The 23,164-nt window shown below is 40.9% G+C and overlaps 1 protein-coding gene across 1 annotated transcript; it reads right to left on the bottom strand.

Annotated features, from left to right (window-relative positions):
* Positions 1 to 1,250: 1,250 nt before the first annotated feature.
* On the bottom strand, positions 1,251 to 15,995 carry gabrg1 (gamma-aminobutyric acid type A receptor subunit gamma1). The gene is made up of 9 exons (XM_029460461.1): positions 15,919 to 15,995; positions 9,708 to 9,868; positions 8,163 to 8,230; positions 7,242 to 7,462; positions 6,922 to 7,004; positions 5,578 to 5,715; positions 5,022 to 5,174; positions 3,850 to 4,052; positions 1,251 to 3,759 (listed from the first exon to the last, which is right to left on the bottom strand). Exons 1-9 carry the CDS (start codon positions 15,993 to 15,995, stop codon positions 3,478 to 3,480), a joined length of 1,386 nt encoding a protein of 461 aa, XP_029316321.1. The 3' UTR covers positions 1,251 to 3,477.
* Between the last annotated feature and the right edge of the window lie 7,169 nt (positions 15,996 to 23,164).

The following is a 23,164-nucleotide window of genomic DNA, read 5'->3' as shown; positions in this document are numbered from 1 at the left end:
TCTGTGGGGAGCCACTACTGTTCTCTCCTAACTTTGCTCTCCCTTTTGTTTTGCAGACCGACGCCTCGAACAGCGGGGTGGGAGCCGTTCTGTCCCAGGAGGTGGAGGGGGTCGACCGGCCCGTACTGTACATTAGCCGGAAGCTGGCTCAGCGGGAGGTGAACTACAGTATGGTGGAGAAAGAATGCCTCGCCATATGGTGGGCGGTCGACGCCCTGCGTTATTACCTCCTGGGGCGCTCTTTCACTCTCTGGTTGGACCATGCCCCGCTCCAGTGGCTCCACCGCATGAAGGATGCCAACGCCCGGATCACCCGTTGGTATCTGGCGTTGCAACCGTTCAACTTCAAGGTGATCCACAGGCCGGGTAACCGGATGGTTGTGGCTGATTTCCTCTCTCGCTCGGCGGAGGGGGGGGGGAGTTAGCTTGTGGCCGGTGGGCTCCCGGCCTGAGTCGGGCGGTGGGGGTGTGTGGCAGTGGGGTGTGGTTAGGGCGCTGGCTGCTGGGGAGAGACAGGAGTGTCCCAGCTGGAGGCCAGACAGCTGAACGGAATCAGGTAATCAGTCACATAATAAATGCACGGTGATGGCCTGGTTCTGTTCTCTTGCAGTAGGCTGGGTTCCAGAGGAGACGGAGACGCTTCTTCAGCCACGAAGCAGCGCAGTCTGGAGAGCAGCGGACAGGAGAGCGACTGACAGGAGAGCGATCTGTCAGCTGTGCTTGTGATAGCCGCTTACCTGTGTGCGAATAAAGCTGTGTGTGTGACACTATACTCTCTCTCTGTCATCCCTGTAACGGACTGTGGACAAGAGGCTCCACAGTCGTTTTTTTTTGTTTGGAGCTCCCCTATCTGCCAACTGCAAATACCATTGTATGCTCTGCTGTGTTGTACAGTAGGCTATAATACTTTCTGGTTAGTTTAATGAAAGGCAGCGTGAGCCGCAGAAACAATCATGATGGAAGGAACAGAACGGTGGCCGCTGAGCCATTAACATCTTAAGCAGTGCTCATGAAGGCCTAGATTTGATTTGTACTGAAGTGAATGAACAGTTGGATCCAGAACTCACAACTGAACTAAATAACTGTCAGAAACAGAGCTGTCAGGAACCCTGATCCAACCTCTTACTGGTATTCATTTGAGAGGTTACTATTACTCTTTGAACTGAACCAAACGAAACAATTAGAATCCACAAAATGATTCAACCTGATGATTTCCATCTCTAGTAAACCAGATCATTTCAAACTACACAACAACTTTATGAACCTCTAACATTCCTGGAGAAATGATGTACTGTATATCTGTAAGGCAGCGTAGCCGAAAAGAAAAAATGAAGGGGGGGGAAACAAAATCAGCTTTAAGTCTATCGTAGTTAATTCTTCCTTCATGCCATTCACACACTATATTACAAAAGAAGAGTAATTCTAAGAAGATGTGTTCAGTATGTATTCATTTTATGTGTTTTAGTTTTTCAGGTTTGCAGGGTGGCACCGTATCTGTCCACATAGAGTCTTTTACATCCAACACAACTGTATAAAAGGACATTCAAGTCATTTATAATCTGTATAGGAAAGGACATTTTATTCTCAAACCTATTCAGAAAGGAAATCTACAATTTAGATTTGGGAATTTTTTATTCAGAACTGAAGTGTTTTTAAGAGTGATATAATACGTATATCAGAGTATAAAGTCTGGCTGCTTGAAAAACAACCATCACTGTTCATGACGGAGGTTATAAATTCATTCCATGCAGTAACTTCTGAGCAGAGGCTCGAGGCCCAGTTTGACCTCACTGATCAGAATGCCTGTTGCCTAGAAAAATAGAACCCTATGAAGATTAAAGTTATGCGCCATTCCTGTATTATAGGGACCAACAGTACCCCAAATTCCTGCAAAACAAAAACTAAATATTTTTTTAAACTCAATGGAATATAAATACTCCTTCCTTCAATACAACAGCTACAAAGTGCAGTTCACCTCCTTGTTTCTTCTTCTCAACGATATCGATAGCACGGTGGCAAAGAGTAAACAAACATTTGGGCAATTTTTTTTTCAGGTTTGATGGCAATATCTCCTCTGTGCAGACTGGAGTTTTACTTGTGCAAAGATTTCTTGGGTCAAAGCTGCTGTGGGTAGGTTTAGGGTTTGACAGCATGTTAACTAATCTGAACCCAGTATCATATCTGCTCTTGTTTTAAGAATGCTTTCAAATCATTGTCAATATTAAATCTGGGTAGGTTTAAATTCCAACATTTGCAAGTTTGGGATTACAGAATCAAATTTCTTAATTTTAACGCGTGAAAGTGAACAAATGTTGAATACAATTGACACATACAATACATGTTCCTAAATTGTTTTACTATGTTGCTCTTTGCTGATAAAAAGATAATGACATGTGTCTATGACTATGTGTCCACATAGCGTCTTTTTCTGAGCACCAGCGTCTTTTTTCAATTGTTCAAGATGACGAGAGAGCGTATGCTGTCGCACGTGGCTGCCTCGTCACTTTAGAAAATGGAGGAGAAGTTTGTTTTTGCCGTGTCCGTCTATCCTGAGCTTAATATGTCAGACGGACACTTTCATAACAAAGAGGGAAAAGCCCTTTTGTGGGAGCAGATCGGCCGAGCAGGTGCTGAATGTTGCTGCCAGTGAGAGTTGTATATTTATCGGCGTAAGCGTTTTCGCCGGTGGATTGTCCTCCTTGTTCTACGGCTGTCAGATTGAGCGGTGACCATTGGTGACCAGCGATCATTCATACAAAGCAGAAAAGCATCCTCCGGTTGGTGCTCATGGAAAAACAATACAGTGTCAAATAAATAAATAGTAGCACAAATAGATAATAACAAGCAATGGGGCGATGCTAGTCCATCATACAACGGCGGTTAGACTGGTGATATGTTGTCAACATATTGTTGTCATAGAAACGCTGGGATGAGACTCACCAGAAAAAAATGTGGACACAGGCCCTAAGAGGGTCGTAAGCATTGGAGCTAGTATGAGTGGAGTTTGCCAATAACATAAAGCACTTTTCTGCCAAAGGAAATTTAGTTTAAAAATGGAATCAATTCCTTGGTAACAATGAATATCCAGCAAATAAATTGATGGAATTTCAGCCTTTAGCTTTTTAAAATGTCTCGTTATGTCAAGAGGATTATTCAATTTGGTGCTAGATGAAAAGATCAATGAGTCACAATAATCATTTGGGATTATCCACTGGGGATAGTAAATATCCATACTGTACATATTAACCAGTAGCTGTTGAGCTGTCCTGCTCTGAAACAACGTCTTGGGTAGATTGAGGGACAGTGTGACCTCAACACATGGGCAGGCAACAACAAGGCAATGTCATAACTTGTCTTTTAAATTTAGTTTCTTGTTTGCTAACAAAGCTATTATTTCTGATGCAACAATAGCAGCTTTGCTACTGTAAAATGCTTGCAGACGTTAAACTCCAGTCGTAATTTTTTGAGGTACTGGTTTTATAGATACAGATAACCTATCCAATAAACCAGATTGAAAAGGCCAAAAGCAGTGGGGAAGAATATTCGTGAGTAAGAATCAATCTTGGAAACCCGCACATGCATCCTGTTTTCACGCCAGGCACCTGAGCGGCAGTCATCGAAGCAGCAGAAGAAGGTGGTGCAGTCTTTTCCATCCAAACACTCGTAAGCATAGTCATCCTCGTCATCGTAGGGCACAATGTTGTTCATCTGCAGCAGGGACGTGCCGGGTCGGATATTCACCATGCTGGATGCTTTCTGCTGTGCAGGTAAACACACACACATTTCAGTATGTTACTGTTACATTCAGTGGGTTCAAAAGAAAGAAGAGAGAAAATGAGTGTTAGGTACCTGTGTGTTATTGTTGGCTTTAGTCTTCTTGGTCTGTCTGTTGCTGGTGAAGTAGTGCAGAGTGCCGTACTCCATGAGGGCAGCGAAGGTGAAGATGAAGCAGACAGAGACAAACAGGTCCATGGCAGTGACATAGGAAACCTTGGGCAGGGACTTTCTGGAGATGGTGCTTAGAGTTGTCATCGTGAGCACTGTGGTGATACCTAAAGGGATTGTCACATAGACAAATTCCTCACTGGACGTGTTTTCCTTCCCTCCTGCTTTTTTATTGATCTCTCCATGCCTGTCCAGGTTAACAAGATGATTGGTTTTCACCTGTGCAGTCCAGTCATGCTGCTCATTGGTTCCCTCAAACTTCAAACTGGCCAATCACTAGTCAGGGCCCTCAATAAAAGGACCGTGCCTGAAGAGTTTGCTCTCTTTTGTTCTCTGCCTGCTTGAGCTGTTGCACTGTTTTGAGAAACTTGTTAAACTTGTTAAGAATAATATAAGAAGGTAAGAGGTTGAGTCAGGTAGTGGTACCCCTACATTCCTCACATATGTAGTTAAACTTTGTATAAAAACATCAGGTTTATTGGTTGATGCCACCCCTGTATTTGTTTTGGAAGCTCTTTTTTAGATTAGTTAGTTCTTATGTTTGTGCTTTTGTATTCAGAGGTAGGAATTAGTCAGGCCTAATTTTGTTGTATTGATTTCTATTTGTTTGGCACAAACATGTTGTCCCATCCTCCCCACATTGTGATGAGCTTAAAATAAATTACTTTAATATTTCCCTTGTACTCTTACTCCTTAAAGTTCTTTGTATGTCATGTTATCATCTTTTAAAAAAAATGGACATAACAACTCTGCATCAGGACTGTGAGTGTGTTTTGGTCATATTGGATTCATGGTAAGCAAACAACCAACCAAACGTCATTACATATGTCAAGGATGTCTGTTTATGACAGTCTATTACAACATACTTCCTTGCATCAATCAGGATTTAGCAATATTTGAATAAGTATGTGATACCACCTTTTAAAAATAAGTTTTATAAGGGTCTAAATTTCCTCATTATGTTGAAATATTTCAGAAATAAATCGATGTCCTTTGCAGTGATTTCCAGAACAAGGCACATCTGCATTCTGGCTCAGTTTAACTGGGTAAAAATATGAACAAAAAACATATCGCACCTAGAGATGTGCGGGCTGGGACGGCATCCTTGTTGATCCAGAAGGAGACCCAGGACAAGACCACGATCATACTGCAGGGAATGTAGGTCTGGATGGTGAAGTAGCCCATTCTCCGACTCAGGTCAAAAAAGATCGTCAAGATTACATATTCCCCTGAAAGTTTAACAATAAGGTAAATATAGAGATAAAACATTAATAAGTCCAGGAGGTAAAGATGGAGATAGTTGATGCAAAGTAAAAGAGAGCACAGATTGGTATTTATGTAAACAGTTGCAGGTTACCATTTGTATATGATTGGGGTAGTATGCATTGTATAAATCAAAAGGTACACATATATGAATGTCTACTTAAATATGGATTACTAAAATAAATATACTGACAGATAAGACTGCACACACACAAATGATTGGTTTACAACACGGTAACACAAATGCAGCACGAGAACAAATTGAATCTATGTGATAATGTTGAACCGTACTCACTAAAACTAATATCAGTGCTTCATGTAAAACTGGAGACTGGCAACATGTAAGAGGACTTGGCCAGAAACTCTCACCTGACTGGGTGTGTGCCACGTCAGAGGTGTTCCTCAACCCTACAAAGGCAAACTGGTAGAGTCTCCAGTAGCGCTGATCTGCTACTTCCACCGCACGTCTCTGCCACCGGTACATGATCTCATTCTTGGGATAACCATCTACAGAACCCCCCCACCCCCGCAAACACGGAAACATAATAAATTAATAAGAAGCCTTGCTGATGTTTATATATCTGTCATTCAATGTACTGTACATCACAAGGAAACATTGTACCATGGCAAGGCAAAGGGGAGCATTCAAGATGGAACTGACCTGAACAGTCTCATGAAATTTCTTCAAATGAGCAAGATGTGTTCAAATGCATATAATAATCTGTACACTACGATATGGTAGGTAGACACAAGCTTTAATAGGAATACCTGTAATAGTCAGTAGAAGGTTGTGTGTGTATTGCCTGTAAAGGTCGTGTGTGTATTGCCTGTAAGTAAGCATGTACATTAAAGGAGGTAAGAAATTCCCTTTGACATTAACACGTTTGTAAGGATGTTTGAAATAATTATATTTTACTTGAAATTGAAGTGCTTCTCAATTGGATTATTTTACAAAAAGTATGCTCATGTTTAAAGGTCTGATATCTGATATGCCACCTCTATGGTTAAGGTCGCTATAGGCAAATCCAACACTTGGTTAAGGTTAGGGAAATATTGTAGTCATGGTTAAAGTATGGGAAGGCTCGCTTAATAGTTAAAACAAACCAATATGGAGTGTTAGTAGAAGACAGGACACAGTCCAAGGTGTGAGGTGGTAAAGTCAATTGCTTCTACTTTTATTTTTGACGTATTACTACAAGAGGACGCTTGTTTTTCAGGTGAGATCTGTTTAGTAGTTTAGTAGTCTTTGTTGAGGAAATTACCACTGATTTGGGCTCATTTGATGACATTTAGTGTGACTGTACTGGTCCTGACATTTGTTCTCAACTCCATGGAATGGTCTTTGCATTTTTCAATAGTATGTGGAAGATTAAGATCAGGACAAGACAGCAGAGACTAAAGCATAATGCAAGAGATAAATGAAGGATGACACAGACAGCATGAATCAGACTGGGAGAAGGTGCATAATTCATTAAGTCTGTCAGAGAAAATGGGGCTGGGTGACCTCCTCTCTCGGCTGGTGGAGCAGATGATAGATTGGTACAGGCTTATAGAGGGCAGCCTCAAGCAGATGGGCATTTTGGCAAGGAGAAGGAACAATGGCATAGCCACTACGCTAGCCCACACAGAAGCTCATCTCTGTGGGCATTGTACGAAAGTTGAAGTCGAGATGGCGGGTTCAAAAATGGGAGGGGAAAAGGTTTGACAACCTACAGCTTGAAAACTCCAGTGGACACGAGTGTTCATCCATTGGAAAGTTATGCAGCTTAAGGTAACACTCCGCATTAATAGTCAACCTGACAAAAACAGAATTGTGACAGAGAAAAAGCAAGTCTCAGCATTGTTTTTTCCCTCCCAAGTGTGACTGAACACAGTAAAGTTACTGAAAGACCATTAAATCAAAACCTCAAGAGCTAAACGATGATATAAATACAGATACAAACACTAAGAATGCACAAACAATAAGTACTTGATACTTCAACAATAAAAATGGCTACTAAAAGGTTAGCAATTTTTTTGCAATACTGTCCTACCTCAGTGTGTACATGACTCTCCCATTGCTCCACAGCCTCAGGAGGCGGTTGGGAGTGGTAATCCAGTGGGCGTCGGATTTGCGGGAATTCCTGAAGAATGTGTCGGGAATCCAGATTTTGCCTACCATGTTACTATTGAGCATGAGCAGCTTCATCGAGCTGTTGAACTTCAGTCGGCTGTCATACCACGTCTGGGCAAAGAAAATGTCAATGGTGTATTCCTGCAACAGTTGAAAAAAAAGAAAATGTGCAAATACTGCCAGTTAGATAAAAAAAAGAATCTACAAGAAGATATCTACATGGTTACTTTAAGAATTCACAGAGCAATTAGGGGATACTTTATTGGATTGGATGGAATTTGGTTCAAACTATAATTTTCCCCTCAGGATGAATTGTAATTACTTTAATAATCCTGCGACTTTTTATGTAGCACCATCATCAGTCTAACATTATAAGTAGTCTATAAAATATCTTTATAGTTATGTTTGTTATTGGTTCCCAGACAATAATTCCTCATGACTTTGGGGATTTGCTGTCACTCTAGCGCCACCTCTAGTTAACTTCTTTTTTTGGAGTAAAATTTCTCCACAAATATTGTTTGGATTTCCATGAAATTTGGCACTGAATCAAACAAACTACTACCACTAACTAGCTGTGTCTGGCACTTTCAATGCCATCTCAATGGATGAAGGTTGAAAGCTCTAGAAACATTTATTTATGGACCTTGAGTTAAGAGTTTGTCTTGTGTTAAAACACCATTGCCAAGGAACTTGAAAGAATGAACGTTCACACTCAATGAAATGCACTTTTACAATATTAGGAAGTCATCAGGATTCATCCTCTCGGTACCATGAATGTCCGTATAAAAACAATGGCAATCCAACTATAAATATAAATATAAATCAGAAGTAGCAGTCTCACCATGTTGATGGGGTCCACTGGTCCAATGCTGTTGACATACACGCCTGTTTCAATTACTGTCGGCCTCACTGAGACATAACACAAAACATACTGCATTGACATAGACAGCATCAACTTGTATACATGTTTAACAGGTGATGTCCAAAAAGACGATGCCTGTCATATCAACCTAAATATATACAACAAACAGCATCCTATTGTGTTCCTGTAGAGCTGAAGTAAAGCTCAAGACTGTAGGTTTAGGTGATTAGATGCATAAACCCTGAATTTTCAGTAAACTGAATCTATTGCTATTTTTTTGGCAGTTCAAGTTGTGTTGATATGTGTAAGTGTGGTCAATTTCCTACAACTTTGGTGCCACTTTGGTGCTGCGTTCTAGACAACTCAAAACTCAAACATTTCGGATGAAAATTAAAATGGGACGCCACCTAACTCGGAGTTCCTACCTGTAAACCCCTCTTTGCACAAAAGATATTTGGGAAAACATTAAAAATTGAGGTTCAATTGTGTGTACACTTGCAGAAGAAACATCAGTTTCAGTCACGGTCAGCCATGATTTTTATTTACATTTGCACCTGCAACATTCTGAGGTCCGAATTTTGAAAAAAAATAGCACAAGGACTGCAGTGCATAAGGAATTGGACATTTCAAATTGTGCAAAAATACTGCTATTATATTGTTGGAGAAACAATCATGTCCCTTAGCGAATGTTTGTTTAATGTTTGTTTAATGCTTGAATCTAAATTATTTGAGTATTTTAGAAGCTAGTAATATACATCTGGTATTAGGAACACAATGTCTAAGACTTTTGAACTGTCTGACACCTTTTTACACAACAACACATGTCCCTCTCACACAACATCTCAATGAATCATGATTCTGTTCTGATACAGTCAAGTCTGCACACTCTGCATGAACACCTTTAAAATAATACATGAACCTAACAAACTAACATTTAAAACCAAATGGACAGGAAGTCCTGAAAGTGCTCAATGTCATTGAAAGATGGAATATCTACACTTTAATGACAAAAAATACATTTCCTGATGGACTGACTCAATATAACCAATAACCAATAACTAACTAAAGTTACAATACTTAGGCACAGATACGGATTATTGACGGATTTCTGTTGTATCATGTTAAAAATGACTGTATGTAACAAACCAAATACTGTATACAAGCTGAATGACTCTCAGGGTAAAACCTTGAATGTCTATCTTAGCGCATTATGCACATTCTTAGATCCTTAAAGCAAATATGTACATAGAGATGATCAGCCGACATTACTGCTGACTCACTGGTCACATTTTTGTCGCTTATGAATTATTAATTTGTAAGAAGAAGAATGTATCAATTTAAAAGTTGAACAAGGTTGTATACAAGGCTCTCCCCAGACAGCAGTAGCTTGTTGACATTTCACAAAGGTTTCCGTGCAATGACAAGGCAGTAACCAGTACTGCACAAGGCTATTTTCAAGGTTCTGGTGTTTCGTGGTAAAAGAGTTTAAACAAAACACATTTCCAAAGGATGAACTTGACTTGCCTCCGATATCAGGCCGCAGTTTGTTGTCATAGCCCTCCAGCAGTTTATTTAGGATCAAAGTCACATCGCTCTCATAGACCCTCGGTGATAGGACCCAAGTCTTGTTTATGGGCACATCTTCATAGTCCTCGTCTTCCTGTTGACTCGGCCCAAATGCTGCACTGTGGAGTAGAACAAAAGAAACATTGAAAGAAACAAACATAGACAGTATTTGCTTGTTATTATAATAACTATAATTCAATGGTTGTATGTGAAAGCCAGAAAATATATCTTAAGAGTATTTATGCATTGATTGGCTTTTGTTGGTGTTCTGGAAATATTCAACGGTAGAAAGTATTCCAAATTCAATTTAGAAATGAGTACACTTGAGCCTTTACAGGCTGTCTACACCCGGGCTGTAGTGGGGGGTAAAAACGCTTACAAAACTCATTCACACACACCGATAGCTGTGCCTTCGGGAGCAGGGGTTCGGTATAATGCCCAAGAACACTTTGACATGCGCTCTGGATGAGCCGAAGATCCAACCTGCTCTACCTCATGTTGAAGTGAATATAACTAAATATGTAACTAAAATGTTCTCAAACGTTCTGATAACACATCTAATCTTTAAAACTAAACAACGTTGAGATCATTCTGCTTTAATTTGACCTTTTTGACCTTATTTCCTGTCCCAACTCCTAAACCATTTGACTGGGTTGATGGATATGTTGGTGTTTTTAATGTGGAGTTATGTTGTTGATCCTGTTGGTATTTTAATAAAGGTTGTCCACATGCTAACTTTGTTTCTTTGTCAGACACTTTTAGGGACAAGAAAGGCAATAGTGCAAATAGCAGTAATTTGTTTTGGTTACTGAAGGAAATTATCTCAGTTCTTACTAAATAAATTGTGATTTTCAGTTCTCAGTAATAATAATAATAATAATAAGAAGAAGAAGAAGAATAAGAATAATAAGAATAATAAGCTTTATTTGTATAGCACCTTTCATACAAGAATTGCAGCCCAAAGTGCTTCACAGCAAAAACATAACAATTAGTACAATAATCACAGGGTTGATGTACATGAGTGTGAAGTAGCATTAAAAAACAGTATGAAATAGCATATTTAGATAAAGCCTCTTATCAATCATCTAGTGCAGGGGTCGGGAACCTATGGCTCTTTCGATGACGCGTTATGGCTCACAAACAATTTTGAGCTGACATTTTAACAAGTAATACATAATTATACTGTGTCATTTTAAAGTAAAACATTTAGCAGCGGGTTTTGTTTTAGTTCTCCCCTCTCCTTACCTCCGCTCCGTCTCTGACTGTAACTGTGTGCGCACGTGTTTGTGTGTGTGTGAAGCTTGGAAACTGCAGCACCCACAGAGTCGTGTCGTTACACTGGAGGTCAATCAGCTCCATTTGGATGTTCACATGTGCTGTTTCCACGTCAACTGCAAACTGCAAACGGATTGCTGAGCAGTTCATGCGCAGTCGGGATCACAGCGGTGGAGATGGTTTGTCAGTGTTTGGAAACATGTAGTGACCAAAGTTTCCTTGCTGCATCAGAGTCTCCCACAGGCAGCTTGGCTCTCACTGCATCATACATGTCCGTGATCACACGGCCCTGAAGCTGCAGGTTTAACAGTGAGATGCTTCATTATGTCGCACAAACAGGCCAGTTCACATCGCCACTTTTCGTCCCAGAGATCTGTGGTGCGTTTCCCTTTGCTTCCAAAAACGGCCAGATTTCCTCACTAAACTAAAAAAAATCCACTCAGCACTTTCCCTCGACTCAGCCATCGCACCGCCATGTTCAGAATGTATTTCCTCAGGAAAAGACTTACATTGACTCGTATAAATGTTCCTGTCTGTGTAACGGTACTTATTACATGTTCCATCTCCAGAGCTTTACAACACAGCGCTTCCTGGTGTGTGATGTGGTGATACACCGTCAGCTCACCTGCACAGATCTCCCGCTGCATCTTCTCCCGCATCCTGCACTAATCCGCTCTCTTCATCAAATCGCAGTCTGTCGTCAGTCCCGTCAGTTTGTCCCGGGGCAGTTTCATTTCATTCACACATTTAGATACTTCCTCAAATATGTATTTTCCCGTGGTTGTGCCATGCATTGATTTAATTACCAAAACCGGCGGGCTAGTTTATGATAGAAAAATTATATTTCCTCGCGGCCGGATATAATTGTGGTGTGAGTTTGACACCCGTGCAGTAGACACTGAAACGTGCACATACATTTGATAAATAACATAAGCGTTTAGTTTGTTTAATAAAAGAACACCTGTTCAATGTGAAAAGTGAGTTGTGAATATTAAATAAATAAAAATCAGAGGGGGGCGCGGGCTTCCGTTGGGGGGGAGCACAGACCATGGTAGGGGAAACACTGATACCGCTTTTAGTACTCGGATTTTATTAAATATATGGCTCTCAAGGAAATACATTTAAAAATATTTGGCTTTTATGGCTCTCCCAGCCCAAAAGGTTCCCGACCCCTGCTCTAGTGTTTATACATTGTGAAGTATAGATAACAACAACATGTTTTTGTTCAAGGAAAAGCTTGAGGGCATCTCAGATGTGAGTCTAAGTCAGACACTCAGTGGATTTAGAGAAGCAGCATTATTAGTGAATCCAGTGAATTTTTAGTATGAGTAGAGCTGTTGGCAGTTGTATGTGTTCTCTGCCACCCTTTCATGCAATGTCTATTAAAGGTGGCTACACATGGCTGAATTCTCAGTCTATGCCAAGGTGTACCTCTGCTGTTCTGTTACTGAACATGGACCTGATACTGTAAAGAGACCTGAGGATTTGGCGTTCAGCCCAGGCTAAATTATCCTTTCCTGGACCACTTCTAGTTCCAAGTACATGACCGACCTCAACTATAGCACAACAACCCAGTGAAGCACAAATGAACCTTGCTACCCTGTGCTATAACTTGAACAGAAACAATGCTGTACAATACAAGGCACACTCAGTGACTAGCACTGTTGTTACATTATGTTCCCTGAACCAACCTGTTGGTCTATAATGGTAAAAAACGAGTAACATTTACATGGTGTACTGTTTATGGCTGCTGTGGATATACACGGCCCCAGAGGACAAAAAAGAAGATTAAACCTCCTAATGATTCCAAGGAAAACCTGGATGTAGTGTCTTTGTCAGTGTTAGATTTGGGTGTATCATGTGCCATCATTGCTTGTTCATGTCAGTTTAACAGTTAACTTCTGGTTTATTACAATTTGGGTCTTATTTTGTTTTGTTTTGCCAACAAAAAATTGGCAGATGTTTTTGACTTTTTACCAAAACACATATCAAGGAGCAATTCAAATTTCAGCTTGAGGACACTGACATGTGGAGGGTTCGAACTACCAACACTATGGGCCTGAGCTATAGCCTCCCTAACACCCACACATACAGACTCAAACACTCAAGATGCTGATTCATTGGCTATATTACTGCAGCCGACCACTTCTCAAAAAAACTAAAGGCTCCCAGCGGTCTCAGATCCTGTGCCATGTGTTCACCAACCTCATCAGGCATCACAGGAGAAGACTCAGAGCTGTCATCCTGGCAAAAGGAGGCTGCACAAAATATTAAATGAAGGGGTGCCAATAATTATGTTATAATTATTTTATTATAAATAATGTTTTGGAGAAAAATATTTATTTAAAGTCAATTTTTTTTTTTCTTTCAATAATTTTACTTCAGTGAAAAGGTACATTTTTGTGAATATTTTGAGTGAAAGGCTAAGAATATAACCGATAAAAGACATTTTACAGCCTGTTTTGCTCATGTTTACTAAAGGGGTGCCAATAATTCTGGAGGGCACTGTAGGTCTGTGAACTGTAATGAGACAGTAATTAAGTAAGTAAGTTTTCTTACTCAGTTCATTACAGAACATTCAGAGTCTCTCTGTGTGCTCAGCTCAGTGCTGTTAGTACTGAGTTGTGACGGTTGCATCGAGTTCATCTGAAGTTTAAAAGCTAGCGAAGCAGAGTTCCACTAAATCTTCTTGCTTTGATTCTGTGTGTTCATTCAACTGGAGCCCTGGAAGACTCTCGTGGTGATCGTGGTCTGAATCAGCATGTTTTTCTTCAGATACTTTTCTCTGCCGTCATCTCTTCTAGTGGTTGCTTTGCAAGCTAAAACAAACAAAGCCTGTGCTGCCATCAGATCACTAAGTTGAAGAATCAAACATAATAAACTATTAACACCAAATAGATCAACTGAAACTGTGAACAATATTTAAAGTAAATCAAATATGAAACGAGGAGATTAATTTACAGAATGCACACAACAAGGCTGGGGTCAGGGAGGAAGGACACAGTGCTGTAACAAACTATATATTCCTTATTGCTTCTTTTTCAGATCTACAAAAAAAAAAAGAAAAAACAACAAAGAAACCTTAGTAAATGCAAAATACAGTTATCCAACACCAACTGGCCCTGTGTGAAAAAGAATCCACCCCTTAGTTCAACCAATGACCCAAATTACATTGCTAATTGGGTTCAATTAGCACAAACACAATTAGGCTTGTTTACTGCCAGCCCTGTTGGATCTAAACATCACTTTAACAGACTCTTTCATGTGAAGTTGTCGAAAAGGTCTCAACAACAGTACAGTATGCCATGTTTAAAAGAAATTCAAGAAGAGATGAGAAAGAAAGTTATTGAAATGTATCGGTCAGGGTTACAAAGACTTCTGAGGCTGTGGGACTTGAATCAGTGAGAGCCATTATCTATAAATGGATACAACTTGGAACAGGATTGAAACTTCCCAGGAGTGCTCGGCCTCAAAGAGCGCATCAACGAACATTTAAAGAACTGAAGGCCTCGCCTAATTTAATGTCAGCATTCATGATACCACCATTAAACATTTCAGCCACATCACCAGATCAGCTATTGGTTGAATCGGGAGTATTTCCAAGATAGATAATTTCTTTCATTCAACGATGCACAAAAATTCATGCTTTCCATGGTCTCCAACCATTCCTGCCCCAGAAATCAATCAAATCACTTCCAACTTGTACAAAATACTGAAGCTAGGGTTCTTACAATAACAAATTTTCACCTCATTGCAAGATGGTTTCTAGTTTAAAAACTGTATTTTACATTGACTCTTTTTCCTATATTATATATAGTTTAATGATCTGAAACTATGTGTGAGAAATGTACAAAGATAGAGGACATCAGGGAGGAGGCAAATACTTGTCATGGCACCCTGTAGGATCTCGTCAGTGAGGTGATTGAGCCTGAGCAGGGTGTATCGTCTGCTGTGAACACTAAGATGCACACTCGAAGGCAAAAGGGATCATTCATAATGCACAGAGATGAAGAGGAATGGGTTTAACTACTAGACACAAGATGTCTTCTACTTCACAGTCATTATAAGTGAATGTGCACTTGATGCTTCAAAACACACACACACTTGTGTAAGTTGCAAGTTGGGTTCCTGTTTTACTTGCGGCTTCACTGCCCCCCAAAATATATGATATCTCATCATGGGGTCTAATCGCCATGACTATTCACATTTGTCATCCTCTTTTGAACATGTCAATACATTTCTGTTCACTCAGAATTAAGTCTCTCCTGAAAACTAAAATATTTAATACTCAGTTTATAAATTCTATTTTTAAAATATAATAACTATAAAAATCTATAATTGCAAAATGAAATATATTTTTTAAATTAATTTGTTGTTCTTTATTTTAATTTTATTTGAGGTTTAAACCTTCCAGGCTCCAACTCTTACGATCAGCAGCTTCTACCTAACATCCCCACAACTGTCCTTACACCTCTGTGAGCATCTGACAGAGGTTACCTCTTCCGTTTATCAACAGCCCACATGACATATACTGCTGTATGACAGATCCTCTGAAATGACAACTCAGATGCCGGTGTAATAAAACCACCCTGTCTCCAAAATGCATTCTATAAACCAACAGGATTTCCGCACAGTTTTGAGTAATGCTGATACATGGCTCAAGGTTTGTTAATTTTAATAACGCTTATCGACGAGGCAGGGGATGAAATGTGTTCCTCTAAGGCCCGGCTGCACCGTGATCACAGGTACATGCCAGGATGCAGCGGTTCCTGTCGAGGGCAAAGACATGCGAACCCGCAGGAGGTCGCAACATCTGCGACCATTTCCCCTGACAAACCTCCCCCTCTCTTCATGACAGAGACACTCCTGCTCCTTCTCATCAATATACACTTACCAGAGTCCAATGAGAGCCAAAAGCAGCCAGGGGTTCATGGCTTTGTCCTGCACAGCTCTGACAAAAAGTCGCTTCATTCTCTCCTCCGCAGCTGGGAAACGAACTTCACGGTGTCCGCGGGAAAACACAGAGTTTTCTATGGTCGGGTCGCGTCTCAGTGCAGCCGATGAGGGTTAATTGTAGCGTCGGTAGCGTGTGAGAAATGCGTCCATGGTGTGAGAGGAGGGGGAGGATGTGACAGTGAGGGAGGCTGCTGCCGGGAAGCTGACTTTGCTCTAGTCCATCTGCAGTGCCGCGAACACACGCTGCTTACACTGGCGTCGCTAATAATATGGACTTATTTTTTACATAATGACCGACTTATTGTAGATTTATGTTATTGTTGACTATTCACATTGATGTTTATGTGTCCGCGCATTATAAAAGAGCTGCTTTGCATTCACTTCAGCGGCCGTGTGCTCCTCTCACAGTGCAGGAGCAGCTGTGCAGAGGCGCGTGCAGCAGTGCGCAGGTGACCGCTGGAGCCTGTCTGAGCTCCTTCAACAGTTTGGCTTTGGATCAAGCTTTGCTCAAGGTCAAAGGATCCTTGACTAAACGAACCATTCTTTCCAGTAGGGATTTTTAAATTTCAATTATTGACAACAGTTTAATTAGGTCTATATTTTCTGTAAACGTTTTTATTTTTTAATCATTATTTTTTAAAGGTTCTATTTTAAAGCCCCAGGAGCACCGTTTTTTAATCTTCATGTATTACTTTGTGGGCATACAATTAGTCTATAAACACATTTATTCTATAAATACTCTAATATTTGTTTTAATAATTTTTCTCTTGCTTTCAACAATGACAGCTACATTATGGTGAAGGTTGGGTAAAGATTGTAGTAACAGTCAATACAATGACAAAGGTTAATGTCAGGTCTGTGACAGGACACACACTGTGGTCTCCTGCATGGAAGTTGAACGTGCTTCACGTCCATCCACCGGCCAGACCACCACACTCCTACTTTCTGCCCCGACACAAAGGTCACATGACTTCTGTCACATCCGGTGAACTCCGGCATCAAAGGGAAGAGAAGCCAAACACAGGCCCACAGGAAGCGTTCACAGATTTATTAAAACATTTGCATTTTATTGGCATGGGTATAAAGTGCAAACAGAAAAAACAGAGTTCACAGGCAAAATGTGCAGACAGGCAGGTACAGAGACCGCTAAAGGTTCCACGTTCCAGGTTCACATCATACAGGCTTTTGAGGCCTGATAGCACAAAAGCACAAAGCAACAATGCACATTTGACAAACTGTCAGGGAGTCGGTGGATGGGCAGGGCTGATGAAGGAAAGTGAAGAAGGTGAGCAGCTGGGCAGGGAAGGTCAGGAGACAGTGACCAGATTCCATCTCACAAAAAACCTTTTTCACAGCAGACATAGCAGGAAAGCACAGGGACAATCAATAACATGAATGAGAGCTGCTCTGCTGTGCTATGGAATGAAGTCGATAATACTATTTATGACACCTGTATTTTTCCTGCTATGGCAAGTCAAAATGGCTGCTGTAAAAGGTAAGTACTAACCTGCTGCAAACGTTTTCAAAAGAAAGGAAAAACAAATCAATTTACTTCATTCTCCAAACATGTTGGTCCTCCTTGCTTTTATGAGCCGGATGTAGGCAGTTTTATTAAATACAACTAATTTAACTCAATCATTATCAGTCATAATGGCAAACATTAATGATTGGCTCCTGATAAATCTTTAAATGGCACAATGGAAAGGCAATTTCTAAAGAAAGCTCTGAGTTCTCACATTAGCATTAACATTAACAATTCAGATATTTCCAATTCAAAATCCTGACCTTGTTTCGTCATTCTGTTTTCTTTTCTCCAGAATATTTGTTTACACTTGTCCTCTAAAGTACAATAGAGACAGGAGTTTTAGCTCTTAATTTTTATTGATTTGATTACTATTGTCATTGTAACATGACATCCTGGATGTCACTGAATCATTTTTGAATATTATTACTGCAAATATTGGTACAATTCTCATCTCCATTTGCTTTTGGAATCACACAGTATACTGTAGTACCATATGTTTGTTTATAATTTTAAGGCCGTTTGTCTAGTGAGGACAAGTACTATGAGATAAAGACAAAGTGTTGACAATGGGCTCCATAGTTTCATTTCATTTCACTATCAGCAGATTGGATGAGTTGATGAGATGAATATAAATCAGGAAGTGATCATACCGTCCGTGCGGCAGAGTTCTCATTACTCTTCATGCTCACATGAAAGAGTAGGAAAAGAGATGGTTGTATTTTCACCAGGACAATTTAAAAGAAGAAACATCATGATTGTGTCTGATGGCTGTATTCATGGATGCAGTGTTTGAGTGTTTTTCAAAAGGGATGGAGCCTGGAGTTTAGCTTTACCACTTTGCAGGTCAGTTTTAGGCATTGCTAAGCTATGTGGGCAATTAGCTGCAGGTGTGTCGAGGAAGATGTTTTTTTTGTATTTGATTTCAGAAGCCCTGCCTACTTTTAAGTATTTCACGCTGATGTCAAATGCATGCATTGCAAGTCTACATCTTTATCTATCAAGGTATAGGGGGTGCTCTGTTGGAGGTTAACGCATATTTTGTGACCCTATGGTTAATTTGCTGACACAGCTGCATATACATTGAAATAACCAGATTTCACGCAAACAATATATCACTATGATCAAATTCTAAAATAAGGATCGAGATTTAACCTAGTAAAGGCATTTTTAATTAAGAGGTATCTGATGTTTACTCCCGAAATGGCAGCTGTTAAAAACATCCAATTGCACTGTGCTAAAACGCTGACCACAGCAAGTGTCTGAATGCAGGCAATGTAAGAGACCTACAGAATAACATCACATATGAACTATAGAAGAAGAACACCACATGTGAACTACAGAATAACATCACATGTGAACTATAGAAGAACAACACATGTGAACTACAGAAGAACACATTAAATTAAATTTAGTCATGTCTCATTGTTCACTTAAGTTACAGTCACTCATGTCTAGTCTCGTCATGCACTGTCTGTTATTGCACTTCCTGTTTTATTTTGAACTTACCTTTCCCTCAGTTTCAGAGCCCTTCTTGTGTGTGAGTTTTCCCGCCTGTTTGATTGTTGCCACCTGTTTCCCATTACCTCTTGTGTGTGTATATAGTTCTTGTCTCCCTTTGTCCTGTGCCAGTTTGTGTACCATGAAGAGAGCCAGAGTTTTGGAATCAAGAAACATCATTGAAGTTTGCCTGTAGTCAAGTTTAGTTTAGCTCATGGTTTTTGCAATTCCTTTCTTCTACATTCTTTCCTGATTGAGTGATTTTTGTTGTACTTTTAACGATCTTGAGTAAAGACCTTTTTAATTTTTAAACCTTGTCTTGTTTTGAGTTGTCTTGAGTTGTTTTGAGTTTGTGTCACATTCATAACGCATATCACATTTGAACTACTGAATAACAACATCACATATGAACTACAGAACAACATTACATATGAACTACAGAATATCAACAACACATATGAACTACAGAATAACGACATATATAAACTACAGAAGAACCGCAACACATATGGACTACAGAAGAACAACAACACATGAACTACAGAACAACATCACATATTTTTATTGTACCTTTATTTTACCAGGATATGTCTCATTGAGATTAAAAATCTCTTTTTCTAGAGAGTCCTGGCCAGGATAGGCAGCAGCACAGTTACAGACAACTCAAAACAGTCATAATCACAATCATAACATTAATCAAAGCATTTACAGACACAGTGGCCTGCTTCAATGTCATTCAGAGTCGCTTTAAGTCTGTTTAGAGAGAACAGCTCTCTGAGTTTCAGCTCATTTTGCAGCTGGTTCCAAGAAACGAGAGCACAGTGCAACTAAACGCCCTTTTCCCCAGTTCAGTACGGACTTTTGGCTTTTTAGAAGAAACAAGTCCTCGGAGCGAAGCTGATACGATCCACTACATTTTTGATTAATGTAGATCCTTAGATAAGGAGGAAGAGCACGAAAAATAGCCTTATAAATAAGGATGTGCCAGTGTTTCAGTCTACAGGTAGTTAGGGAAGACCATCCAACATGAGCATATAGGGTGCAGTGGTGCGTCCGGGTTTTGAGGTTTGTTATAAATCTCAGTGCACCGTGGTAGACGATATCCAGAGAGCTAAGGCACTGAGTCGATGCATTCATATAATCGTGTTAGTCTAGCACAGACAGAAATGTTGCAGAGACTAATCTCTTCTTGGCCTCGAGAGAAAAACAGGACTTGTTTCTAAAGTAAAAACCTAATTTTATTCTTAACAGTTTCAAAAGGTGAGGCTTAAAAGAAAGGGAATTGTCAATGATAACGACGACGACCAATATCCCTGTTAAGCCCTCTCTGAAATACAGTGATAAGGGCATTATCGTTCCAGCCAATTCAACTGCAAAACTGAAAATTTGCCTATGTACTCATGTACGCTTGCCCTGATGCAGTTTCATTAAGTGTTGACCTGCCAGCTTCCCCCGTACAGGATGGTCAAAAACATGCTCTAATTCAGCTGAAAAGGCTACAAATGTCTGGCCTGTGGTGGAGCCTTGCTCATAGAGGACGTTGTACAAGCTAAGTTGGGCTCCCTGCAACAGATTAACAATGTAAGCTACTTTAGCTAACTCACTGCTGTAGAGAGATGGCTGGGCATCAAAAGCTAGCTGATACTGGGTTAGGAACTCACGGCAGGTATTGGGGTCACCAGAATACTTGGATGGAGGTGGGATGTGTTGGGCAGCTGCTGGCTGCTGAGCAGAGGTTGCTCCCACAGTTTGGGTCTGTTCAAAGCAGATAGTTGCCAGTATGGAGGAAATTACGGGGCAAACGAGGCCAGAAAACAAAACTGGAAGGGGAAGTCCAGGCAGGAAGTCGGGGCTGGAAGCCGGCAAAGTCGCTCTAGAGGCCGGCGGAGAGGCCAGGCCGGCGGAGACACTCTGGAGACTGGCGGAGAGGCCAGGCTGGAGTCGCTCAGGAGGCAGGGCTGGAGGCGGGCAAAGTCACTCTGGAGGCCAGCGGAGCCGCTCTGGAGGCTGACGGAGGTGCTCCTGAGGCCGGGATGGAGCTCGGTGGAGCCATTCAGGAGGCCGGCGGAGAGGCCGGCTGGAGGATGCACTGGGGAAGGGGTCTTGAGAGGTGAGGGGAGTGAAAGGGCCTCGAGAGGAGTGGAGCGAAGGGATCACCGAAATATGAAGAGGCGAAGGGAACACCTGGGTCTGGAGAAGCGAAGGTAACACCAGGGTCTGGAGAGGAGAGGGGATCGAAGGGGTCTCGGGAGGAGAGGGGATCGAAGGGGTCTCGGGAGGAGAGGGGATCGAAGGGGTCTCGGGAGGAGAGGGGAACACCGGAGTCTGGGGAGGCGAAGGGATCACAGGGGCTGGGGTCTCAAGAGACAGAGGGAGCACAGGGCCTGTGGCCCACCAACTCTCTTCCTCAAAGGCCTTGAAGCCTTCTGGACACTAAGAGGACCTCCTCGCGCCTGGTGAGTACCCAGAAATGGGTCAGGGGCTGGAGCAGCAGGAACGGTGAGCTGGCGAGCTGACTGGAAGGCAAACCGCTCTGTGACATTGAGGTAATCCCTGATTTCCTCAGGCAGAAGACTTCTCAACCAAGGCTTTTCAGCCACCTCCCCGCAGGCCTGTCAAAGAACAGCCTGTTGGTCCCTTCTACAGGTAGCTTCTTTCCATTCCCACAAAAGACATTGGAGGTCATACAGGTCGCTCCCAAAAAACTCTGCTGGGCCCATATTATGGTTGGATCGTTCTGTCACGATATGATACAGGAGGACCCAAATGCATAAGACTTACAACAGACTAAGAGTATAACAAAAAGCGAGCTTTAATAAAACAAAGCTGAGACAATTATACAAAGTAACAAAATAATAGTGAAGAGACAAACCGGGTAGATGCCCAGGTAGATGCCCAGGTAGATGCCCAGGTAGATGCCCAGGTAGATGCCCAGGTAGATGCCCAGGTAGATGCCCAGGTAGATGCCCAGGTAGATGCACAGCAGGCACAGCAGGCACAGCAGGCACAGCAGGCACAGCAGGCACGTAACATGAACAACGATCCAACAAAGAACACTGAGACAGACAGGCATATATACACAGAAACTAATGAGGGAAACGAGACACAGCTGGGAAGTAAAACAAGACATGACACAAGGGGGAGTGAAACTTCAAAATAAAACAGGAAACTAAAAGTGCAAGACTGTGACAGGAATATATATATATATATATATATATACATGTATATATATTTTTTAACGGTGCGTAATCTACCCGCACTACACTCAGTGTAGATCGACCTTTTGGGCACCCCTGATTTAGACTGACATATTCTTCATGTCTCAGCCAGGTTTCAGTGAGACTATTGTCTGATAATAAATCATTTACGAATCAAGCTTTAGATGACAAAGATCTGATGTTTAAGAACCGAACCGAGACCACGTGAAAATGTAAAAGAAAAGCAAACAAACTAACCACAGGATTTTATGATTTCAAAGCTAAACTACCAACTTCTAGGCCTATAAGGCCATTTATATATCCTAGCACGTATCCGGGACGGGTACATTCACCTACAGCTGGTTGTGGGTGGCGCACCGCTACAGAAGAAATGCGCTCAGAAATGTCCAGCCAGCTGTGGTTGTACAGTGTACAGTAATTATCCCAAAAACATTACTGTCTCTACCTGCTATTATTATTCATAACATGTGGTTGATTTACAGTGTGATAACAGTTATAATGTTTATAGTATACTACACACCACATGTAGTGTGGTATGATAGAGGATAGCATACTAATTTTTTTATTACATTTACAGTTTGTAAATGAATATGATAATAGTATGTTACAGTACTATATCTGTCTTAATATGGTAATACTATAATAGTATTCTGTATAAGGTCTGTGACATCACGATGTTTTTCTGCAGGCTGACCACTCATAATAATAATAATTATTATCATCATCAGAAAGAGAGTGGATAACTGAATGAAACTGATGTGGGAAGAGCAAACAGCAGATTGACAGGACAAACACAACAAAACTTACTTTGTTTAAGCTTCATATCGCCTCTTTTTAATTGCCACCAAGAAAGAAATTAATTAAAATAAATCAAATCAACTATTGAGACCTAAACTTCCTGTGGGGAAAATATTACTACTGTTGCTAAGTAACTGTATCAACTA

The sequence above is a fragment of the Cottoperca gobio genome, chromosome 22 (assembly GCF_900634415.1).
Source record: "Cottoperca gobio chromosome 22, fCotGob3.1, whole genome shotgun sequence".
Lineage (NCBI taxonomy): Eukaryota > Metazoa > Chordata > Actinopteri > Perciformes > Bovichtidae > Cottoperca > Cottoperca gobio.
Note: the sequence above shows the minus strand (reverse complement) of the source record. Positions and strands in the feature narration are given on the sequence as shown.

What these genes read in the sequence shown, in the direction of transcription:
- gabrg1 (XM_029460461.1), bottom strand. Translation starts at nt 15,995, where the DNA reads ATGAAGCGACTTTTTGTCAGAGCTGTGCAGGACAAAGCCATGAACCCC. An exon ending in TTGGCTCTCATTGGACTCTG is followed by an intron (nt 9,869 to 15,918) that starts GTAAGTGTATAT and finishes TCTACTCCACAG; the next exon opens with TGCAGCATTTGGGCCGAGTC. An exon ending in ACTGCGGCCTGATATCGGAG is followed by an intron (nt 8,231 to 9,707) that starts GCAAGTCAAGTT and finishes GTTATGTCTCAG; the next exon opens with TGAGGCCGACAGTAATTGAA.